This window comes from Cygnus olor, chromosome 14, assembly GCF_009769625.2.
Source record: "Cygnus olor isolate bCygOlo1 chromosome 14, bCygOlo1.pri.v2, whole genome shotgun sequence".
Classification (NCBI taxonomy): domain Eukaryota; kingdom Metazoa; phylum Chordata; class Aves; order Anseriformes; family Anatidae; genus Cygnus; species Cygnus olor.
Window position 1 is genome coordinate 7,752,946 of NC_049182.1, and position 22,144 is coordinate 7,775,089.

The 22,144-nt window shown below is 43.6% G+C and overlaps 1 protein-coding gene across 8 annotated transcripts in view; it reads left to right on the top strand.

Moving 5' to 3' along the window:
• The window catches only part of SGCD (sarcoglycan delta), a 333,594-nt gene that overhangs the window by 175,376 nt on the left and 136,074 nt on the right, over nt 1–22,144 (top strand). For 2 of the 8 annotated variants that reach the window (XM_040573134.1, XM_040573136.1), the window contains one exon: nt 20,168–20,353. In XM_040573134.1, coding sequence (XP_040429068.1) covers nt 20,168–20,353 — 186 coding nt within the window. Of the gene's footprint in view, nt 1–10,586; nt 10,736–16,346; nt 16,454–20,167; nt 20,354–22,144 lie in introns of those variants that run through there. The other 6 variants (XM_040573135.1, XM_040573140.1, XM_040573137.1 and 3 more) reach the window with 6 other exon arrangements.

Sequence of the window (22,144 nt, forward strand, 5' to 3'; positions counted from 1 at the left end):
GAGAGTTTGGGAGTTTGGCCCTTACTGTTTCACAGCATTAAGGCTGGAAAGAGATCGAACAGGCAACCTGGCTTAGATTACTAAGTAGATAAAAAGGCGGAGAAATTGTAAGGCTGTTTGGTTTCTGGACCTCGTTTAAAGAAGTCACTGAAGAACTTTAGTCATGAGTTACTCCAGTTGTTTGTGGATAGCGTTGTAAGTAATTTGAGTCATGCAAAATGCTCATGTATGCCTCTGTTAGAGAAGACTCTTAAAAAACAACATGTGTACAAGAGCTTTGCTTGCACAGGGACTGCAGCCTGCTGGATTCCTCCACTGACCTAGGAGGCTCCACTTTACACCATCAGCAGCACAGCACAGCCGTGGATGACAACCAGAGCTGTGCTCATGTTGCACAGGCTGATGTGGTCGACTGCTCCTAGGTAAGAGTCAAGTATTACTCAGCCTTAGCAAGGCTGCTTTAGTAAATGCCCTTACTCCAGTGTTTAAGCATGTTCAGGGTTCACCGCATCACCACCAACTGATGGGGGCTGATTTTAGCCTGGTGACAATATCTCTTCATAAGGTGCTTAGATACCCTTTACCGAGGTGTATGAGGCTTAAGTATCACTTAAATGTTTGCTATTCACTGTACTGCAGCGGATGAAAAGATGCAACACATATTCTGGTAACCACCTTTTTTTTTTTTGTAATAGCTTCTAAAACATGTTGGTTTAAAAAGCATGTGTCTGAGAGATGTCTCAGTGCCTGCAAGCATTCCTTGCTGCAAAATACACAGACAGCTTGAGTGTACAGCAGATGAGGAAAGTGTGTGGGTGTATTTCTGTCCTTTTGCCTGCAACAACCTGTAACTTTCAGCATAAAGGTGTTATTTCTCATAGGAAGACAGCAATGGGGCTTTCTGAAACCCACTGAGGAAAGACTGACTAATTTCACATGGGGGTCACCGTCTGAAATATGAGCAGACCTGCTATAACAAAAGATTTACTTGGTTTCTAAAGCTTGTAGTCTTTATGGTGGTCGTCTATTATTATTTGCAGGCAGGTTGTCTTACAACTGTTATTGCACCTTTCCTTGGCCTCTGTCATATCTTACACAGTTACCAAAATAATACTGATTGTGGACTGCTATCAGGTATAAAAATAGCACACTTGTAATGTAGAGCATTAAAATTCATAGACTGTAGCAGGGCCGTTTCTTGTGCTTTCTGGACAGGCCTGTTAACCTTTGAGAGATTTGCCATGGAATTCCAGCTGTAGAATAATAAAAACAGGTAAGTGAAAAGGGGCCCTACTGGGAGAAAGTTTATGTGGCAGGATGATAAACCCATAAAATTCAGGGACTGTTCCAGACCACGCTCCCTGCAAACACGCTCGTTCCCCCACCTGCTCTCCTTTAAAGCCTAACTACCTGGATGATTTAGGTTAAAAGAAATGCACTGGCTTTGCTGTTCCATTGCAGCGAGATTGGTTTAACCTCTGTGTGGCAGCAGGCATGGAGACTTCTGCAACACGGTGCTAAGTTGCTTCAGATTTTCTCTGATGATGATAAATAGCTGAAGGGGTGAAAGGGGGAAGCTTTGCTCAGCAGCGTTGATGTGAATGCAGGGCGCTGCTATTTCATACAAGGGGGCAGATGCTCACTTCCTAGAGCAGCGTGTTGAGAAACACTTAACCTCTGCCCCTGTCAGATAGGAGTTGTTGCTGCAGAATTCACATCTAATCCACTGTAATGATACATTTTTTGTTCCTTAATATCATTCTACTTAAATATATGTATACATTTTCACACACAATAGAGGACAAATGCCTGCACCGATTTCTCCTTATGCTGATCTTTTGTAAGGAAAGGAGTTACAAAAACATTAAGCCTTTTATTAGATCATCTTTGCCTTTGGAAATGGTTTTATGTGGGAAAGAGATTTAATTCTTCATTTTGCATATTTCCTGCTTTAGTGGAGGGAAAGTTTACTCTAGCTTGCGTATATCTCTAACCCACAGAAACAGGGAAGGGAGGACATTTCTGAACAATGAGAATAAGCCACATAGGCACTTGGAAAATAGACAAAATCAAATAATCTCTTTTAATTAACAGTCAGTGACTTCACAGAGATAAACTATAATTGTAAATATATCTCAGAGTGACTGATATCTTGAAAACTATGCTACTTTTTGAGAAGCATCCAGATTAACTTTTGCTCTTCATTTTGGGGAGAAGAAGTGGGCAGGTAAAGTCATTCAGATTTTAAAAAGGAACAACTCTCAACTTCCTGACAGCTACTTTGCTCAAAAAATATGGCTGGGTGTAAGACACAAAGCTTCTCTCTCTCCTCTCCTTGCCCTCACTCCCTCTGTGATTCTGGTTAGACAACATCAGGAAATCCAGGAGGATATTTTTAGCCTGAAAGAATGGAGAATTTAGGGCAGAAATGATGTTAACATTAATCACAGCAGTGACAAAATTTCACTCCAAAATATATGAATGACACAAGATTTCCCTTGTGTCCTACTAAGGAAAAAAAGATTCTGTGGCTGCCAAACTGTAGAGTACATTCACCTGGTTAAGGAAGGAATCAAACAATGAACCAGTCATTTGTCTACCGTATAGAAGTGAACATTACAAGGTGAAAGTTGTTCCCTTCCTTCAGCTCCGCAGTAAACATTTCTGCAGTATAGTTGGAGGATCCAGGGGCCACTGTGCTAACAGGTAATCCAAGACCATAACTGTAAGGTTAAAGGAGAAAAGATGGTGCCAAGAATAGAATTGGTTTTGACTCTGAGCTCTGCAGAGGAAAGGACAGGACATTTGTTTCTCTCTTCCGTCTCCCATACTCTTCAGGGCCACACATTTTTACACTCATTCTTAGAGTGAGCCTTTGGCTTACAGAGATTTGGAAGGAGCAGCAGCCTTCGCTGACAGTGGAATGAGGGATAAGCCTTACCAGCTGCTGAATTAGATAAACATTTGGAAAAGTACAGCAGACCCAAGTGCAAATGGTCTCATCAACTTTCTTGGACTTTTCAGCCCTTATGGATGCTGTTGAGCCACATGAAGCCTGAGCCTAGCCCAGGCTACAGAAACTAGTCATGTATGAAAAGGCATGAGGAATCCTCTCAGAAATTAAGGGGTAATTAGCTACAGTGACATAGGGATTTCCCAATCAAATTTTTTTTTTTTTTTTTTTTTTTTTTTACCTTTCGTGACATCGTGCCAATAACTTAAGCAGAGATGCTGAGATTGGTAGGCCATTGGCTAGATTCCTGTCGGCAACTCTGAGTCTGGAATTTTTGCAGAGTGTCCTTTTCATGGTCCTCACAGATATGCCTCTACCATATTGAATTCTCTGGCAGGGTTTAAGGTCAGTGTGATTAGTGATGTATAAACATGCTTTTATTTCTCAGACCATTACATCTTTTTTTTTCTTCCCTCTGTCTCACACATTCCACACAGTCTCAGTTTAGCTTAATGTTCCTATTAATTTGCTTTCTAAAGCTTCCCCCTCATTCTCTGTTGAAACTCAAAATATGTGAGTGTATGTGCATGTGTGCATTTATTTTTATATAAGCATAATAATTCTTCACTCTGCTACATCCAAGTGTCTGCATACTGTCGTGAGCTACTCTACAAACAGTATGTATTTTATCACCTCCTGCAGGATATAAGCAGAGAGAAAGAATTTGCAAAATTTGGCCAAAGATCGTCCATAATTTTGATTACTAGAACTGCTGTCTCCTTGCTTCATATTCTAGTGTGGACGTTGTGCATCCGGCTTCAGCCTGTTGCTGAGCAGCTAACGCTGTTACGGGAAGAGGAGGGCAAGAGCTCTCCTTTGGCTCAGATATTTTGTGTGAAGGCCACTGCTGCCCATCTTGGGGGGCTTACACAATCATGGAGGAGTCTCGGTATCCAGACTGTCATAGCACAGCTCATTAAAACAGGTGGCCATGGCCAGGGCTGTTTATAGACCGATAGTCTGCCTTCCTGGTGTTCTGCAAGAGTCCTGCTAATTGCTTTGTAAAAGACAGGCTGCCTATGAAAATTGTTTCGTACAGCCAAATTTGGATGCATCAGGTGGTGTTAAACTTTGCGATATAATAGGACGTCTAAATGTAAGAACAAGCAGAGCTTCTTTCTTGATGAAATAAAAATAGGCAGGAGTGGAAAGGAAAAGATCGTGGTATGCAGAGACTGCTAAAGAGCTCTGCTTGACCAGCAAGTGCTCTCTGCATTAAATGCAAGCAGCATGGCATATCCATACTGCAAAAATCCCCATCACAACAGACCTGGCAGAGAAACTGAAACTCCCCCCCCAAAAAAAATGATGATAGCAGGCTAAGGTGAAGATTTGTCGTTGTTAGGGCATACATCTAGCTGCAGCTTAGAGAGCAGCTGTGTGCCTTGAACCTGATTTCCGAAAGAACTAAGGGTGAGGCTGCTCAGATAAGAGTAATAAATTTGGGTACCATTAAGACTGTAATAAAAGAATAATTATTAGTCTGGCCAACTGCATATTTGCTCTTATGTCTGTATGAAATTAATCTTCATGGTTATTTTTTCTTTGTTGTGTTTCTTGTGCCAGCCCCATAAGAAAGGGAGCAGCCAAGGAAGTTGTGCGCCTTTGCATGGTGACATCCATTCTGCTTCCTTGTCATGCTAAACATGAAGAGGTTCTATTGTTTGTAAATGAAGACCTTTCTGATTATTGATAAATAACTTCTGAATGGGGATTATGACACATGCTGGCTGGAAGAACAGGGCTCTGTAATAGTAATATTGCCTTGAAATTACAGCCCACGTAGTTTGAGAATGATTCAGAATAATTACATTAATGTTACCAGAGAAATGGAAAGGAACACTTTCCATTTTACCTATTAACTAGCTCTACTGGCCTTAAATTATTTCTGAGAAGAGTCTGCAAATGGCTGAAATCATCAGAATAATTGCAAAGCACTGGTCGGGGTCGGGGGGTGGGCTGGATGTGGTCCCGGCTGCATCTCTTTGGCCAACAGGTAAACACTGCTGCTGCTTTTGTGGAAAAAGGAGCACGGCACAGAGTTTTCTGATGAGGTGCGCTACAGTCTGCAAATGGGCTCAGGGAGTTTGCAGGTCCCAGACCCTAAGGAGAAAACAGCCATTAGGAGTAGGTTGCTCTCAGTACAGGTGTTACACATCAACCCCTGCAACATTATGTGTGAGCCTGCTGTTATTCTGGCACGGTAGATAGTTGAATTGAATTTCCATCCTCCCTCCCCCTGTTCTTCAGCTCTCCTGAGCTTGTGCCATGGAAGATTTCTGCCTTTGGTGATGACTTTTTGCCACCTCGACCCTTGTATTATAGCAGCGGCAGAAATGTGGGGGCACCTTGTCTAAACTCCAAACCCTGAACAGCAGCTCTCTGGGTCTGGCCTCTCATAGGACTTCAGTCCTTCACTTCCTTGAACCCTGCACCTGAACTTCTCTTGTGTTTTTAGCCCAGTGCAAGTGGCACTGACTGCTGGCCTGGTCTCCCGTTCCCTATCTCACCTGTAAAATGAAACTGGGACTTTTTGTTTTGTTTCCTTTACTGTCATACTTCTGTTTGCAAACTCCAACAGAAGGGACGAAATTTAGAACACATCTGAATAACTCAGTGCCGTGTGAAGCAAGGTTTCCTTTTCAGGGTCACTTCTGCAATTACTGAAATTTCCCATCTCCATGATAGAGAATTCTTGAATGCTTGCCCGTGAGAGCAGGGCCGCAGAGGTGTCATCTCTGTGCCCCTCCTTATTTCTTTTCCCTTAGTTTAAGGGAATTGGAAGATCTTGCATCTCATAACCAGTCCCATATTGATATTTTCCTAGTAAAACGTAGCCATATTTATCTCTGAAGAAACTAGAGCCGTGGGTGAGGATGCAGACGCTCCAGGTCTGACTCTCCTAGCTTGCTGTTGGGTGCACGCAGTTGGTTGGTCTCCAGGCACAAGTTGCAACAAGCTCCTTCCAAACACATACACACCATGAGTGCTTTTTCATTTTCTCCCATTTCATTTTCACTTGTCTAGCAAACCCATTTTGGCCTTGTGCGCGATTACCTTATGACCTGTGTGCCTTCATCCACTTCATCCAGTCATAGCTGTGGCCCTTAAATAGGGCTACCTGCTAATAGCGCCCTCCCCTCACATCAGACCTTCCCTCCCTGCACAAATGCACGCACACCCAGAAGGATTTTCTCCCTCTGATAAACCACTCCTGTCCTAAAACTACTGCCATTAGCTAAACAAATTTTGGCATCCCCTTCTTCCCCCTCCTTTGTCACTAGGTTGCCCTCTGTCCCATCTGAATGCACAGGGATGGGCAAATCTGTGAGGAATGCCCATAGCTTCCCTCCAGCAGCTTGCTGTTCCTGGCCCAAAAGAGTTAACTTTCTAATCCATTAGCTACCTTAATTCTGCATTTAAGGAAATGAAGCTCAAATGAGTCTTGAATTCTCCCTGTACACATGGATATGCAAGAGATCTGTTACAGGAGTCCAAGGCTGAGTATGATTTAAAATAATAATAATTAGGCAGATAATTTCTTTCAATTTAGAGTTTAAAAACATGTGAACATTTATATTTATTTGGTTGTGATGTTTCAAGAGATTGAATGGATTAAAGAAGTCATTTGGAGAAAAAGCTCATACAAGGAGTTGCTTAATTATCTCATTCAGATATTAAAATTTTCATTTTGAATTCTTCCTCCAGTCCAGGTGCACACACACCTGCGTTTACATGCTGCTACTTTCTGCTTGGTTGTTTTGCACTGATTTTCTTAGGAAGGTGTTGGGAATGCTTTAGCAAGCCCCTAGAAATCTGCATAGCATGAAAATCCTGTGAGTTTTGATTTGTATGCAAATAGATATTATCAGTTAAACAGAATTAGTTATGTATATTGCTAAGTCAACGGTAAATATTAAATCATTTTCAGCTACATCCAGAAAATGCTGGAAGGCAAAATGCAGGTCAGGTATAAATGGTGGAAAAGAAGCTTTCCTGTTTCTGAGTCCTTTTTGCCAGTGTTACAGATTGGTGTTAAAGGGGTGTGTTTCCAATCCACTTTGGGTCTGGTTTTGTTTTTTCTGAATAGTGAGGTTACTAATGCTGAGTGGCTAGATAAGGAGGTTAGGTTACGTTCTGTGATTCCTGGAGGAGCCCTCTCGTGGGGGTTAATGCAGGGGAGTTCGTAGCAAAGTGCCAGCAGTGGGTGGCTGCAGGGCACACTCCAGAGTGCCAACTGCTGCGACTCCGCTGGCACTTGGACTTGGTGCTGTGAGTAACCTCCCAGTGGCTCCCACTGCCAAGAAAAAGATGCAGAAAGGTGTGGTACAGAACAGCATGCGGCATGCGGAACAAAACGCGTAAATGTTACTGTGCAAGCTGCAGGTCTCACGAATTTCCTGGTATAGAAATTCATGGATCTGGTGGAGGGGATCTCCTGCACCAAGTGGAAATTCCTACACATTGCAATCTCCAGCTGCAAAGATATTGGAGCTTTGGGGGGTTAATTTGTTTTTATCTTCCCAAAGAGCTCTAGTAGCTGCTTTTTTTTTTTTTTCCTTAATCCTCATAACCCTGCCAGAACTGACAAATAATAGCAGTTACGCAGATAGTTATGTCGACATCAACTTAAGTTTTACACTTGCAAGGTTCATATATTTCTGGTAGCACTGACAGTAATACAAATAATAGCTCAGTGATAGAGAAAAGAGCAGTCCCTGAGCCACAGTTCTGATGCCTGAAGCATCTTTAAACCCCATACCCAAATGAGAGAGAGATAAAAACAACCTAGTCAAAGTGGCTTAGCTTGAAGGAGCATTTTATGTGTTACTTGATGACAAAATAGTTAGACATTAATGCAGTTTACAGTAAGACACCCTTAAGTTATCAGTGAGGTTGATGTGATGCCTGACAGATTTAATGTAAACATTTATAGACTTGGCCTACTAATTATGCCAATGGAAAAAATGCAATATTAATGCTGTCACCTCGCCACATCTCTACCTGCCAGCACGCTGCTAGCTCGTATAAATATTCTGAAGTTAGTAAGTAAAGCACATAAACAGAAGAGATCATTTACATTTTTAATAAGGGATTAAGTTATCTCCAGCGGTAGTTTCCAGCCCACAGATGTATGGGAGGCCTGTGGACTGTTCCCCAGGGAACTGTGAAAAATGACAGAAAAATAGAGTTTTGCGTAGAGTATCTGGAAATCTCTCTCTGTGAAATTATTGAAAGGGTACGCACCACCTTTGGCAAATATTTAGGGATCCACACTGAGATAAATTTTAAAACCACTGATTTACCATATTTGTATAAAGAAGTGAGTAATTTCAGAGTACCCTACTGCCATGTGGTAACTGATCTGACTATTAGTCCTGCTGGGAGCCAGGCTACTGAAAGAAGCCCTGGACCACAAAGCACCGAAGCACGTGCTTAACGTAAAACATGTACCTCGATCCACTGAAGTTCCTGCCTGTCACCATACATAACTGGTTTGCTGAACAAAAGCCATGGGGAAATTTAAAGCAGAAGGCAAGGACTGCTATCATCTTGCAAACAGCTCTGCAGATGCCCGATTGTCTTGTAGAACTGAAAATCTAATTACGTGAATCTGCAGCTCATATTTTTCTATTTCAATTTATTTATACTAAGAGACTCCAAAGACTTTCGGCGCTCGTGGTTTCAGCCGTTACTGCCTGCCAAGCCAACGAATATTATCATTGCCATTGTAGCCTGTTTAGGAGACTCTCTTTTAGCTGCATTGATGCTCTCCTGATTTGTGATCCAAGAGTCTGTGGTTTCTGTTCTGGCACAGACTGACTCCTCACAAGCTGTGCAAATAAATCTGAAACGCTATCACCACTGGTTGTGTTTGTCGGCTTGCGTGCCTGCCTTTTGCTTGGCTTATAGTCTTGAAAACTGAGGCAGAAGGATCAGGTGGTTTCATATTGCCGTGTCTTCTGCAAAGCAGCATCTTGTTCCATGTATTTTCCTGCTGAAGGTGGTGTGGTTCGGGTGCTCATCCACGCTGTCAAAATCTGGCCATGCACACTGCCAGGGCACGTTGGCAGTATTGCCAAGCAACGTGTGGCTCTTTGCAGGAGTTAAATGGGCATTTTGGGGCCAGGACAGGGTGCAGACAAAAACCATGCATGGTGCTACCACAGTAGCTCCTAAAACAGGTTGGATGGAGGAAATAGGGCAGGTCGGCCATACGGGCATCCTGTGTGTGTGTTGTGAGCTCTCGTCCCCCAGTACAGATCTCTCCTTCTTGCTGGGTAAATGAGTCCTGGCTGTGGACCTAATCCACAGTCCATGGAAGGCAACAGGCTTTCTACTGCCTTCAGTGAGCCCTGGATCAGACTATCCACAAGGCTCTCTGTTTTCAATCCCCAGCTGTATTTGTCTCTTGTAAACACTTCATCCAGACTCCACACCTCTGTAAATCACAGAACAGAATAACCTGATAGAAGCGGAGTGCACAGTTTTGAAAAGGAACATTAAGAGGGAAAAAATATAACTCTCTCTCTTTAAACTGTCTCTTTTCTATATTGTTACCTTGACAACTCTGCTGCTGTGCTTCATCTTTGGTGGGACTTAGCTGTGGTGGAATAAGGAGGACATCCATGTGCATTTCCACATCTACTCCGGCTCTGCTTCACAGGCATATGCCAGGCACAGGGCATCTCGAGCTGCAGAGCTCGCGTTCGCTGCCTCGACCCATGGTGCTGGCTGGAAATGATTACAGATATTAAGAACTGGGACCCATTCTGATTAAAGGTATAACACTATATCTTCTATTTCTTATCCTTAAGCCAACACCAGAGCAATGTTAATGCTCTTTGAGAAAAAAAAAAAAAAAAAAAGATGCAAGGTGCTTAAAATATTTTTAAAGGGTTAGGACAGCTGGAAAGCAGAGAGGGATGAAAGTACTCAAAAATAGTTGTATTATTTTTAGTATAAGCAGATACGGGACTATGTGTCAAGATTAGGATACAGTCCTGATGTGCTGAACTGAGTGTAGAGATGCTAAAAATATGCTTTCTTTTCTCACAATTTTTAGAAGAGGCAGAGGCAAAGGTAAGAAGAGAGTGGTGGTGAATTGGAATTTTAGTTCCTGTGTTTCCTTGCTTACTGGGGTTTGGCTCAGCTGACTGTTAACCTGGCACCCATGACCACCGATACCAGCAAAACATGATGAGGCAGGGCGAGGTGTTAGCTGTGGGAAGGGAATCCCTCCCGACCCCTTTTCCTTCTTACCAAAGAAAATCCCTACCAGCATAACCTTTTTATTCTTTTAGACAGAAATGGCTAGAATTTAACAGAATAGCTGCAAACACAAGCCACGCAGACTCCTGGGCTGAGTGCAGAAAGGGGTGTCTGTGTATGAATGTGTGTGCAGAGAAGGGGGCTTTTAATGCAAAACACATGTGTTTTCAATTGCTGTCTGGAGCCAGACCAGTAGCTGTAACTTGGCCTGACAAAGCCTTATTGAAGTACAGACACTGTGGTTTCAAAGCAGTTAGAAAAAGAACGGGAATGCTGTTCAGGAAATTCTTCAGGCATGGGCAGGGACTTGGCTGCAATTCTGCTGGTGGAAAATCTGACAGGGGCAGCTCATGAGCACAGGCCAGGCCTCGTGCGGCTCGGAAAGCAGTGCTGCATCTTCCTCCGAGCCTCCAGCGTGGCTCCAGGCTTTCATCTCCCACCGAGAGAGAGGTAAGAGCCGCATTGTTCCTTCCCGGGGCGGCCGGTCGGATTTGCTGCACGTCTGTGCTTCCGCAAAGAGGCTTCCTGCTTTCAGAGCATTGTTTAGTGAGAAAGTGGAGAATGTGTAGCTGTGGCACATTTGCTGAAGGATTGGAGGAGTTCGAGGCTGGGTGTTGGTTTCTGGCGAACTTTGCTTCAGTGATAATTCTGCAGGCAAAGCGACTCTTGCGCTGCATCTCTGGCTGTGCAAGTGCTGTGACAGAATAACTCCCAACTTGTGCATTTTGGGCAATAAGTCTGCATATAACCTGAAGCCACTGAAAGGTTGGCTCTGTACCATGTGTCACTAGCAGATTTTAATGAAAAATGCTATTCAGTCATGCTAAATGGACTTATACATATATTGTGTTACAGTTGTTTGATGGGTTGAAGGCGTGTTTGTCCAGGGGTTATCAGGCAGTTACTGACTATCCCTGTCACCTGGTACGGCCAGGCTGGGCAGAGAGGCACTAGTCGGGTAACATTCATTGCCTTGTGATTTCTACGCTTATTATTTCTGTGTTTTATAAAACGCTAGCAAATTGCAACAGACAGCACAGTCAGAAACCACGTACTGCAGATTAGAAGGAAAAACATTAATTTAGTGCCTCTTCTATCTGCAACCTCTCTTTTGATCTGCGTTTCTTTCCCCAAATAACTTAAGAAACAGGATAAAAAGCTCACTCTCTCTTTAGGAGCCTGCCAGACTTAGGCAGGGCTCTCATCCCTTTAGTTGCAGCACTGAAGCCTGCCTCGCCTTGCAGAGATCTCTCCACCTTATAAGGCAGCCTTGGGGCCGAGAGCTCGGGCACGGCGTGTTCATCAGGGCTGGTGGAGGTGTCAGGGGGAGTCCGCCTCTCGCAGCTTTGGAAACTTTCTTGCTTATCCCAGTGTTTTCTCCTCGGATTTTCATAGCAAAGTTATTTAATGTGTTGAAAAAAAAAACTTCTTTCCATTTTTTTTTTGTTGTTTTTTTGTTTGTTTGTTTGTTTTTTCTGTCAGCGAGGAATTACGGAAATTAAAATTTAGAGGGGGACAGCGCTAAGCGTTTCTGGCTGGGTTCGTGGGGGAAGACCCACAGTTTGCTTTTCCCACATCCAGCAGGACTACGTGTACAGGACTTAAATAGTCATTCAGTCTGGTGATCCAAGACATTCAGTGACAAGGTGAGGTTGGCCACAAAAGTGCATCAGATCCAGTGAGGGCCAGGGTGAGAGCTTTGGGGAAGCATGTACCTAGGGTAACTCCAAGGGAGGACAGCAGGTTCGGGTAGGCAGCAAACCCTATCTGGATGCAGCAAGATTCAGTATATTTAGATCTTTACGGGGAATAACATCCGGCAAATGCAAACATTATATGTGTGATGGAGGGGAAAGAACAAAGGGGTTTGGGAGCATCTTCTTGCTACCACGCCTGTTTGGTCCTTTAAAAGTGTTGGTCAGCTGAAATGGGTTGGTTTGAACCAAGTCAGGGCTTTGTTGGTTTGGTGTGTAGATAGTTTTCTGGAGGCTGATGGGGGCAAATGTTATAAGAGGAAGGACAGAGATGAGCTGCAGAAGAGGGAGACATATGAAAATGAAGAGGCTCAAAGCTTGCTTTGCAGATAATACACCTGTGGTGAAAATGCTGTGTTAAACGAAGTTCTCATATGATCTGGACTGTTTGAGCCTGCACAGCCTGCCATCTTACCCTGCAGACTTGGAGCTTTATTGCTTATCTCAGCAGCTGTTAATTCAGGCACCCAGACAGCCTGTTAACTTCTTCACTGCTAGGTAGAAGCTTAGTTTAAAAAAACAAGAAAAAATTAAGTTCCTGCCTCTGATCATGTATTATCCTACCTCACAAATCTGATCATCTGGCATTTGAAGAGCCAGAGAGACGGACAGGCTGGAATATGTGTCAGCTCCACTGCCTGGCTTTAGAGGTGCAGTGTCTGAATTTGGGATGACTGAGCATCCAGATGGGCTGTTTGCTATACTCCATGCTCTCACAGGACCCTGCTGGAGACACAGATGAGTCCAGGCAGAGCAGGGGAGGCTCTTTGCAATGCCCTGGGCTGGATTTGATCGAGAGAGATGGCAGCTTCCTCCTTATCTTTGGCAGCTCCTCCTGGGCCTCCCTCTGCAAGAGATGTCTTTTCTGCATCCCCACCCAGGTCAAGTATTCAAGCTTTGCTTTGTGTCAAGAAAGACTGAAGGGTGTGTGCATGCATATGCACCTGTGGACAGAGTATCTTAAATCTATAAGGTGAAAGTGGAGGATCCCATCTTCTTGCAAGCACACAGATGAGAGAGCCACAGGCACACCCTAAAATGTGCATTCCTTCTCCTGGTCCTTCCCAAGAGCAAACTAAGAAGCAAGTGTTTCTGTGCAAGTGAATAAATGGATGAGCACAGTAAGCACATTATATGGAGGGAAGATGCAGCAGAACAAGGTTTAACTTTAGAGAGCATATATCCAGGATCACTGCAGAGACTTTGCTCTGGCTCTTGGCACACACTTAAGCCCACAGTTCTTGCTTCGTGCCATGCTGGTTGGGTTCCAGCCATATAAATCCATATTATGATCCTGCTTTGCACATTCCTACAAGTCATATCTCTTTTCTTGGTACTGTGGGGTGAGAGTATGCTGGGGCAGAAGTCTGGAAAGTATCACCTCCTGTAGCTTGCCTTCTGATTCAAACTCAGTTGATTATATCCCTCTTGCTGTTCCCACAGCCCCCTGTAGTCACACCTGCTGCTGGCTATTTTAGTGTAGTTCTCGTATTTGTTCACCCTGCTTTGAGACACTCCAGTGGGAAAGAGCTTTTATAAACTTGGCACAGATGGACATAGGCTCATGATTGCTTCCATCATCTGAGTAGTGCAAAGGAACCAGCGTGTGAGGCAGCAAATACGGGACGATGTTTGCATGCAGTGTGAATGTACTGCTGCAAATTGGGGGGCATTTTGTGGAAGACATTCTTTGCTGGCTAGCTCAATATATAACTCACTGAAAACAATTTTTTCTTTCTTGTTAACTTTTCTTTCCATTTTCTCTTTAATTCTGACAAAGAAAAATATCAAGACGAGATAGCTATGAAGAAAAAGGTCTGAAATTTGGAAGAAACACTCATAAATAAGAAAATAGACATGTTTGTCTTCTCAAGAGAAGAGAAACAACAGTAACATCGCGTTGCTCACAGACTCTTGCAGCACTTTAGAATAAAATACCACCTTTGGTTTAGGAGAGACTATTCAGAGATGGAGCTGCCTGTTACTTTGTTTTGTTCCGGCAAACTCTAATACGTTTATAGCTTCTGCTGTAAGTGCTCCTTGAATGCAAAGCAGCAACTGAGCAGAGCAGAAGCCCCATGCTCAGCTTTTTGTTCAGTCCACCTTCTCAAAGCTCCTGGTTTATAAACCGAGGCTTTTGTGGTGCCCTTGTTGAATTTCGTGTTGAAATGCTGTCAGCCCTGGTGACTGGGGAAATTACATGAGCTCTCAAGACCTTAGAGGTACGGAGTAGCCTCAAGCATTGAGGGATCTGGATCAGAGATGCTTTATCAGTAGATGAATCCCCAAGGTCTCCCTAGCTCCCTGTGCTGAGTGAGTCTAATTTCCTAGAGATATTTCAGAGGTGGGAATGGCAAATGATATATTTCTTAGTGGACTGTTGGACTGTGCAGACCAAGCAAAGTTTGTTGATGTGCAAATATCAAGCTGGATATTTGAAAAACCCTACATGTGATGTACCCTGATGGAAGAAACAAGTCAGAAAAGAAGAAAACATTATTTGTTTCCTTCCTATTTTTGTTTCTCTGGACGTGTAACACATTGCCATGACACCCAAGAAATGTGTGTTGACTGGTGATGGTCTTCACAGCACATGGAAGAACCTGCTCCACACATAGAGGAATGGGAACTATTGACAGAAGCAGAGGGACAAGCACAGAATGAGGATTTCAGTTTTGGGGACCATAAATCACTTTTGGGTCACGATGCTGGTGGAATAACAGACCTGGGGGTGTCAAGCTTGAGAGAGAGTTTTATGGGGGGTGAAGAGGCAAAAAGTCTTGTTGATGGAAGGCTCAAAAAAGTGTTCTTCATGCCAAATTTTGTTCTCAGTCACGCTCCAGAAATGTCTGTTGTTTTGAACCTGGTGGATAGTGTGCAGATAAAAGACAGAGAAATTAAAGAGGTTGAATCTGCAGAGCATTTCGAGCTAGCGAACACAAGTACATTGCCTTCCAGTGATATGACAGAGAACACCTCTGCAGGTTTTTTTCTCATTTTAACCCAAAAGAAAAGGTTTCTGTTTCAAAAAGCAAAGGAAGAGAGAAGAGGATGTCGGTTACATGGATACAAAGAGAGGGCAGATGTGGGAGATGTAGGTCCAAGGCCCAAGGGAATTTGAGCCCACCTCTCTCATTTCTAGAAATGTGTTCCTATCACCACGATACAGGTTAGCCTGGGGTCGGATGCTCTTCGTTTTTCTGATGAAGCTGTTACACCTCGGTTATATGCAAGCAGGCAGCTAAGCAAACTTTCTGCAAGCACACCAGCACATTTGCTGTGCCAGCCTCTTGCTGGCATGTGTTCACCTTCTGGTACACCCGCTGATTTTGACTAGAGACCCTTTTGTCCCCTATAAATATGTGGCTGGCTCAGCGCTCACGGTTTCTATGTAAAAATTTATGGAAATCAGTTTGGCAAAAAATACATGGAAATAAATGCCACTTTCCCCAAACCTGCCACATCCCCACTTGTACTACCCCTGCAGTCCCCATGGGAAATCTCCATCCCATCCAACCGCCTTCGGTGCACGCTCCTGCCGGGCTGTGTAAGGAGGAGCAGGGACGCAGCCCCAGGTGGCATGGTGTGGGCACAGACGCAGCCGCTGTCACTGAGCTAGGACTGGCCTCAGCAGTGCTGCAGTGCCAGCGGGGAGGTTGGTGTTTTGGCTGGGGACACACTACGCCAAGGGAGGAGAGATGCTGCGTCAGCTGCACAGGACTTAGGAGCTTTAGGTCTGTGAAGCAGTGAGTCATTTCAATGAGCTCTAGAGCACTTTCAGCAGTAAATTTCAAGCGGGCTCGAAAGGGAGAAGGCACCTTCCCTGATTGAATCCCCTTTCAGCCTAAAAGTAGTCTATTACTAAACACACATGATTTAAACACTGATCAAAGAGACCCCCGTGGCATAGAAACGTTATTGATTCCTCTTGTTATGCCTCACCCTCTTGATAGCCCTCATTGAGCCTACAAAGCTGGCATGGCCGAGAAACATTACAGCTATGGTATTTGCAAGGGAAAGATGTTTATCTGTCTTGGTGCACATAAAACATTTTGTCTGATGAATTGGTGAGCCAGGTTGTGTCCGGAGCGAGCGGTGTTCTGCCCACGAGATGTTACTGCAGGGGCAGGAGGAGGTGGTGGAAGGGCGAGGGGCCATGTGATAAAGATCTAGTGGCTTCTAGTGCCTTAACTAGCGGCATCTGATGTGAGTTTTGGAAACTCAGTGCCAGTTCTGACTTGTGATGCCTTTCAGCTGAGACTGATTTCAGCTTTACTGAAAGAATGTGCTGAAGCTTCTTTGCCAGAAGGATTCAGCAAGCAGTCAGTGTGGATCAGGGTATGCAGTGCTGTTACTCTTCTGGTGGTTGTAATAAAACAGATAAATCTTTCTTGTTATGGGCTGGGTCTCGAAGGTATGGTAAAGTGAAAAGATGAATAGTTTATCTGACTGGGCTGGATTTTGTATTGGGTTCTGTTTGCAATGTTTGTATCTAAGGACTCTGTGTACAGCTATTGTGCAAAAACTTATTACCCATATTTTTTTAACAGCAAGAATTCTTTGAAGAGTACCCAGGTTCCAGGCTATGCTTTTGTAGTCATGGTAATGCTGTCTGTGGCTAAACTGTGATGATTTGCATCCTGTGTTTTTTTTTTTTTTTTTATGGTAAATACAGTACTGGTAGTCCAATGTGGTGCATGTGTGACTTGAAGTCCTCTTGTGGCAGGCAGATGCTTTCAAGCCTGACTTTTGGGGAAGGAGTGCCTCCCTCCCCACCCCCCCCCCCTTCTGGCTGTATTTCAGTATTTTATTTTTATGGATATTATGAAATTAGGTAGCAATTCCAAATTTAAACAAACAAACAAACAAAAAAAGCAACTAGCAGCCTTTCCCCTTAGCTTAGTAATTGAAAAGGGGGTGTACCTTGCAAATGAAACCACTGGATGTCCTTTCAAAGTAATACTTCTTTTCTGGTGCCTAATTTGCTGGTTGTCTTTATAATGTTTGAGTCAAGAGAAGCTGCTAAAATATAAATTATTACTAGCGTACTTCTCCCTCCTGCACAGAGCAGATTATTGATAGTGGGTGCTGCTTGTTCCTTAAAGCAGGTGCCTTATGGTCCTTGTTAGCCTACGCGTTTGCTTGACATACCTCAGCACTCAATGCCCATCACTTTTCTTCTCTTTCTGGAGAACTACAAACACGAGCATTTTTGTTTGGTAGCCACATTGCAGGAAGGAATGCTAGCTAGAAATCATATATAGCTTTAAGTGTAGCTCTGTGAGAGCTTATATAGAGGGAACGTCCCATCTATGATTCCCATGTTATTTTCTTGTTATAAATTTATACTGTATTACTAGGTCGTGTTCACCATGTGTGTTGTAGTACTTCAGTTGCTCTATCTCTGTCAGGGCAGCTGTGAGCTTAATATTTTATCTAAACCAGAGAAATGCTCAAGATCAGGCTCCTGTGTGGATGCAAGTTGCTTTTTGTGGTTATGTTCTGTTCCTATAAATTCCTTGGATGTCTGCAAAATTTTCCCCCACCTGAATATGGCATTTTTGCTGTCCTAGTGATTGCAAGGGGGAGTGGGAGGAAGGGAGGTGGAGAGAAAGAATAAACAAGTCTTGCAATAAATATTTTAAGCTGGGTATTTCATACTGTTCCGTATTGGTCGGACCCCTTTCAAGATGTGAGAGGGTTAGACATGCAATTTATTCATTTTCTCCAAGGGAGAGGCTGCATTTAATATGTGCTCTCCAGGATCCCCTGTTAAAATATTAGGCAATAAAATCCTTGACTGTACAGTAGTTGTTGTTATAATTTCCCTCAGGTAGTGGAAACTGTAATTTATTGTTTTTTAAGATTTCCCTTGCACAGGAGCTGAGTGATTGTAGCAGTGTAAAGGCCTGCTTTTCTCCAAGCGCATGTATTTGTTTGTGACTTCACTCCTCCCTTCTGGCAAGCTCTCTGCTGCAAAGCCCTCCACAGTTTACAGTTGCTGACTTAGCATCTGTGAGCCAAAAGACCCATGAAAACCAAGCTGGATCTGCTGCGAGCAACTTGCTATGTGCCCCCTTGTCAAAAGCCCTGGGTCTGCCAGTGCTTTGGCTGGCTTTGCAGCGCAGAGATGGATACCCCAGTTGGTCTGAACAGCAGAAGTGATTTATGGTGAGCCCACTTACACCAAGCAAAACTGCTCTTTAATAAAGACATGCCTTTCTTCTGTGATGCAGATCCTTAATGCTAAATTGGCTGAGCCTACCCACTCTAAGGATGTGTTAGCTGGGGCCAGGATAGTCTGGGGTTGTAAGTAAGGCATGGTTTGTGGTGGGATCTAAGATCTTTTTTTTAAACCCTTCGAGAAAGCTGGAAAAAAAAAGTCAGGCTTGCAGGCATGGAAGAGCTGGCTGAGGCTCACATTACTGTAGTTGTAGTTTTGTGAGCACGTGAAGGCCCTTTGTTTGAGAGGAGGGAGCTCAGCCTGGCAGGGGAAAGGAAGGTTACTGGTTCTTTGGGCAGTTCTTGTCCCAGTCATATGGGTTTCAGCATTGGGACAACAGAGAGAGTGCTAACTTCATCCCGAGAGCAATGCTTGAATAAAAGTTGTGCCAGGGAGAAACTCACCTTATGTCGACCCTTTCATTGCCAAGGGCTCTGCAACATTTCCTACTGCACACTGTGTTTAATTAGGTGCTGGAATATGAAGCTACTAGCAAATTCCTCTAAAAGTAAGGAAAAACTATGAAACTAATGGTAAACAAACAAACGCAAGCTGTTATCAATGAGCATCTTATTTTTACCATTGTTTTGTTCTGCCCTTATGGATCATGCTCCCGCAGAGAGGAACTTCCATTGTTTCCCCCTGTTTTGTGATTTTTGTAATTCACTGAATGCAAGCATTGATGCCAGATACCCTGAGGAAGAAGCCCGTGATATTGAATCAGTAGCACAGGAATGTGTCTGGTGGCTTCTTATCTGTCTAAAGTCTCAAATTCAAAATATCCAGCAAATTGCACGTTATTAGAGATGATCTGATATCATCAGCCTGTGTGGCCATGTCTGAAAATGTGTGAATCTGTTCCCTGGGGGAAGCCCATGAAAGTGGCTTTCCACACTCCAAATGTGGAGGGCAAGAAGGTGAATACCTACATTCATGGGGCAAAAACACCTCCACAGGAACATCCATTCACCACCCTCCATCCCCTCGGGCTGCAATGCCATTTAAGTGCTTCTGTCTCCTTTCGTCGACAGCGGGCAGCCAGACCCCGACTGCCCACAGCAAGCTGGGTACTGGGGTGCACAGGGGTGGCTGTGCTCGCCTTGGCCATGGGGGACTGAAAAGCAACCTTTTCCTGGGGATGCTGCCACATCTCATAGCCCTTCTGGTCTCCTTGGTGCCAGGTTTCCTTCCTTCCCCCTTTCTTTGCTCTTGGCTCCAGTCTTGTCCTAGCATGCTGTGCCTGCCTGGCCAGGGTGTCAGAGTCCTTGTGAAATTGGTGTAGATATTTGGGGACAATTTGTTAGCGCTGTGATAGCTGGAGAACTTCGTGCTTCAAATTTATTTGGTTAATGAAGTTGGAGGCGGGGAGAAAAAGACAAACGTTTTCCCCTTGCCTTTTTTCTTTGGCTGTAAGGAATGATTTTATTTGAGATGATTTTTTTGTTGTTGTTGAATTAAAGCCTCTGAGAAGTAATATTGCATCTTCAAAACAAACTGCTGAACTCAACTTCTTTCACCAAGTGCATACAGAATTTTCCCCTCAGGATCCTTCAAAGCCCTGGAGTGCCAGCCTTGCAAAACCTGGGGCGGTGAGCAGAGTCATTTGAGAGTGATCTCCATAGGATACCTTTAGACAGCATGCTTATGTGTGTTTATAAATATATACATCTAATACATAAATTTTTCTCAGTGTGGTACTGCATAGAGTAAGCAGCAAGAAAAATAATGCAGAACCAAGGTGATTCAAGAAGATGCTGCCCAGCTGGTAAACTGAGAGAAAGAGGGGGGGAACCAAACAAACAACTAAACCTCTAACAGGCACAGACACAAGTCCTCAGCAGTTTTTATCGTTGGATTTGTCTTGCTGCTTAATACACGTGGTTATTTTTTTTGTGATTATTTCAGATGCCTCAGGAACAGTACGCGCACAGGAGCACCATGCAGACCTCGGAAGGACCCCAGGTATACAAAGTGGGGATTTATGGCTGGAGGAAGAGATGCCTCTATTTCTTTGTGCTGCTCCTAATGATTTTAATCCTGGTGAACCTTGCTATGACCATCTGGATTCTGAAGGTTATGAACTTCACAATTGTAAGTAGTGGGGGTTACCCTAAAAGCTGCAGGGAAAATGAGGGAGGGTGATGGTTGTTTCTCTGTGCATGAATTCAGATACGGCTTCAATGAGTGTTTTAGTTGCTATGGATAGCTGTTGTTACAGGGAGGAAAAAAAAATTATCCAACAATCCCTTTTTTTTTTTTTCCTGCTGGAGGATGACTATTAGGGATGTTTGCAGGATTGCCAGGCTGAGGAATCATCTCAGCATCACAAATCACGTTCTTCCTTCTTATTCCTATTGATATATATCTATACACACTTTTATATATAATTATATATACGTATTTTTATGTAAAGCCCCCCCCCAACATTTAATTAAAAGGTATTTTTAAATTAATGGATAAAGGTATTTTTAATTGGGGGTTGGGAATGAGTTTGAGCCTTTCTCTGAAGTGTTTTCTGTTTTTCTCCATGATTGGGAAGTCGTGAAACTTGGTTTGCCTTTCTCTTGGGGAAAGTTCACGTACTGAAATGAAATGTATGAAAGGTCATAAAAATGCAGTTCAAAAAGCTTCATAGAAGTAAAACAAAATTTCCAAAGTGTCTCTGGGTACAGTATTTAGGTGGAGCATTTTTGTTGTGTTGTGGTTGGCGTGTCAGCCCTGCCAGCAGCACTCGCTTGCTGCACAGGCTCCCTGGCTGAACTTAGCTCTCCAGAAGTCCCTGAAAAAACGTAGGAGTTCTGTACTGAGAGGTAGGTTGCACTGGGGCAAATGGTGGTTTCTGAGCCTTAAGTGCCCAGCACATCGCTTGAGCTCTGCTCAAACTTTTGGGGATAAAAAGGGGTGCCTTTTTTTATAGGGTGAACTTTGCCCCCCTTGCTCAAACACACCAAAAGTCAGGATGTGGCAAAGCCTTTATAAAAGGCAGTCCTTACCAGTTTTTCACTAGATAATTTGATCAGGCAGAGAGAAAATGAAATTACTTGTCCCCCCCTTTTTCAAAGCAGTCACTGCCATCCTGGTCAGGTGGGGCTATTTTAGGACCATTAGGATCTTCAAGAGAAACCAAGTTTGAGGCTTTAATCCTGGATTTACTTTGTGAGAGAACTGTAAGGTTAAAATCTCCTAGACCAGTTTCAAGGACTTCCCCAGCCAGGCTCTGATGCGAGTAGTGCATTTGAAGTCTCCTAGCATTTCTTTCTCTGCTTTGGTCTTGTGAAGTCCTGCACAGCTGTGTCCAGTATTATGTCATTAATGGGCCATGAGAATTGAGTAAACAATCTCTGACTTACAGTATTTTGTCTGCTGGATACAGTGTCATGGGAACATGTAGAGTTCATTTTCTCTAACTGGTATGCTATCAAGGTGTGCAGAAGGCTGTAATGCTTGTATGTTTAGGGAGCAAGCAATTATAAAGCAGTAATCCACAAAAAGCTCCTGCAAGTGGGTGAAGGGTGAGCCAAACTGGAGCAATTAATTCTTAATCAGGCCAGTTATTTATTCTGATGCAATTGATGCCACTTTGCTATATATCTTCTGCTGAATTGTGGTAATTACATTAATGCAGTAGAAAAATTGGTATTTCTGAGGTGATAGCAGATGTGGTTGTATCCTGGTCCTGCAGACAGCAGTATGATTATTAGCCGAAGCATGAGATAACAGGATTTCAGATACTCACTTTTTAAAACAACTTTATCCAGAATAACCTAAATTTGGAATGCCAGTCCCGTGATTTTTGCTATTTGATGATGGTCAGTCTGCTCTCTACAGACCGCTTGGGAAACGAGGTGAACTACTCTGATCCTTTTGCCCTCACAGCCTACT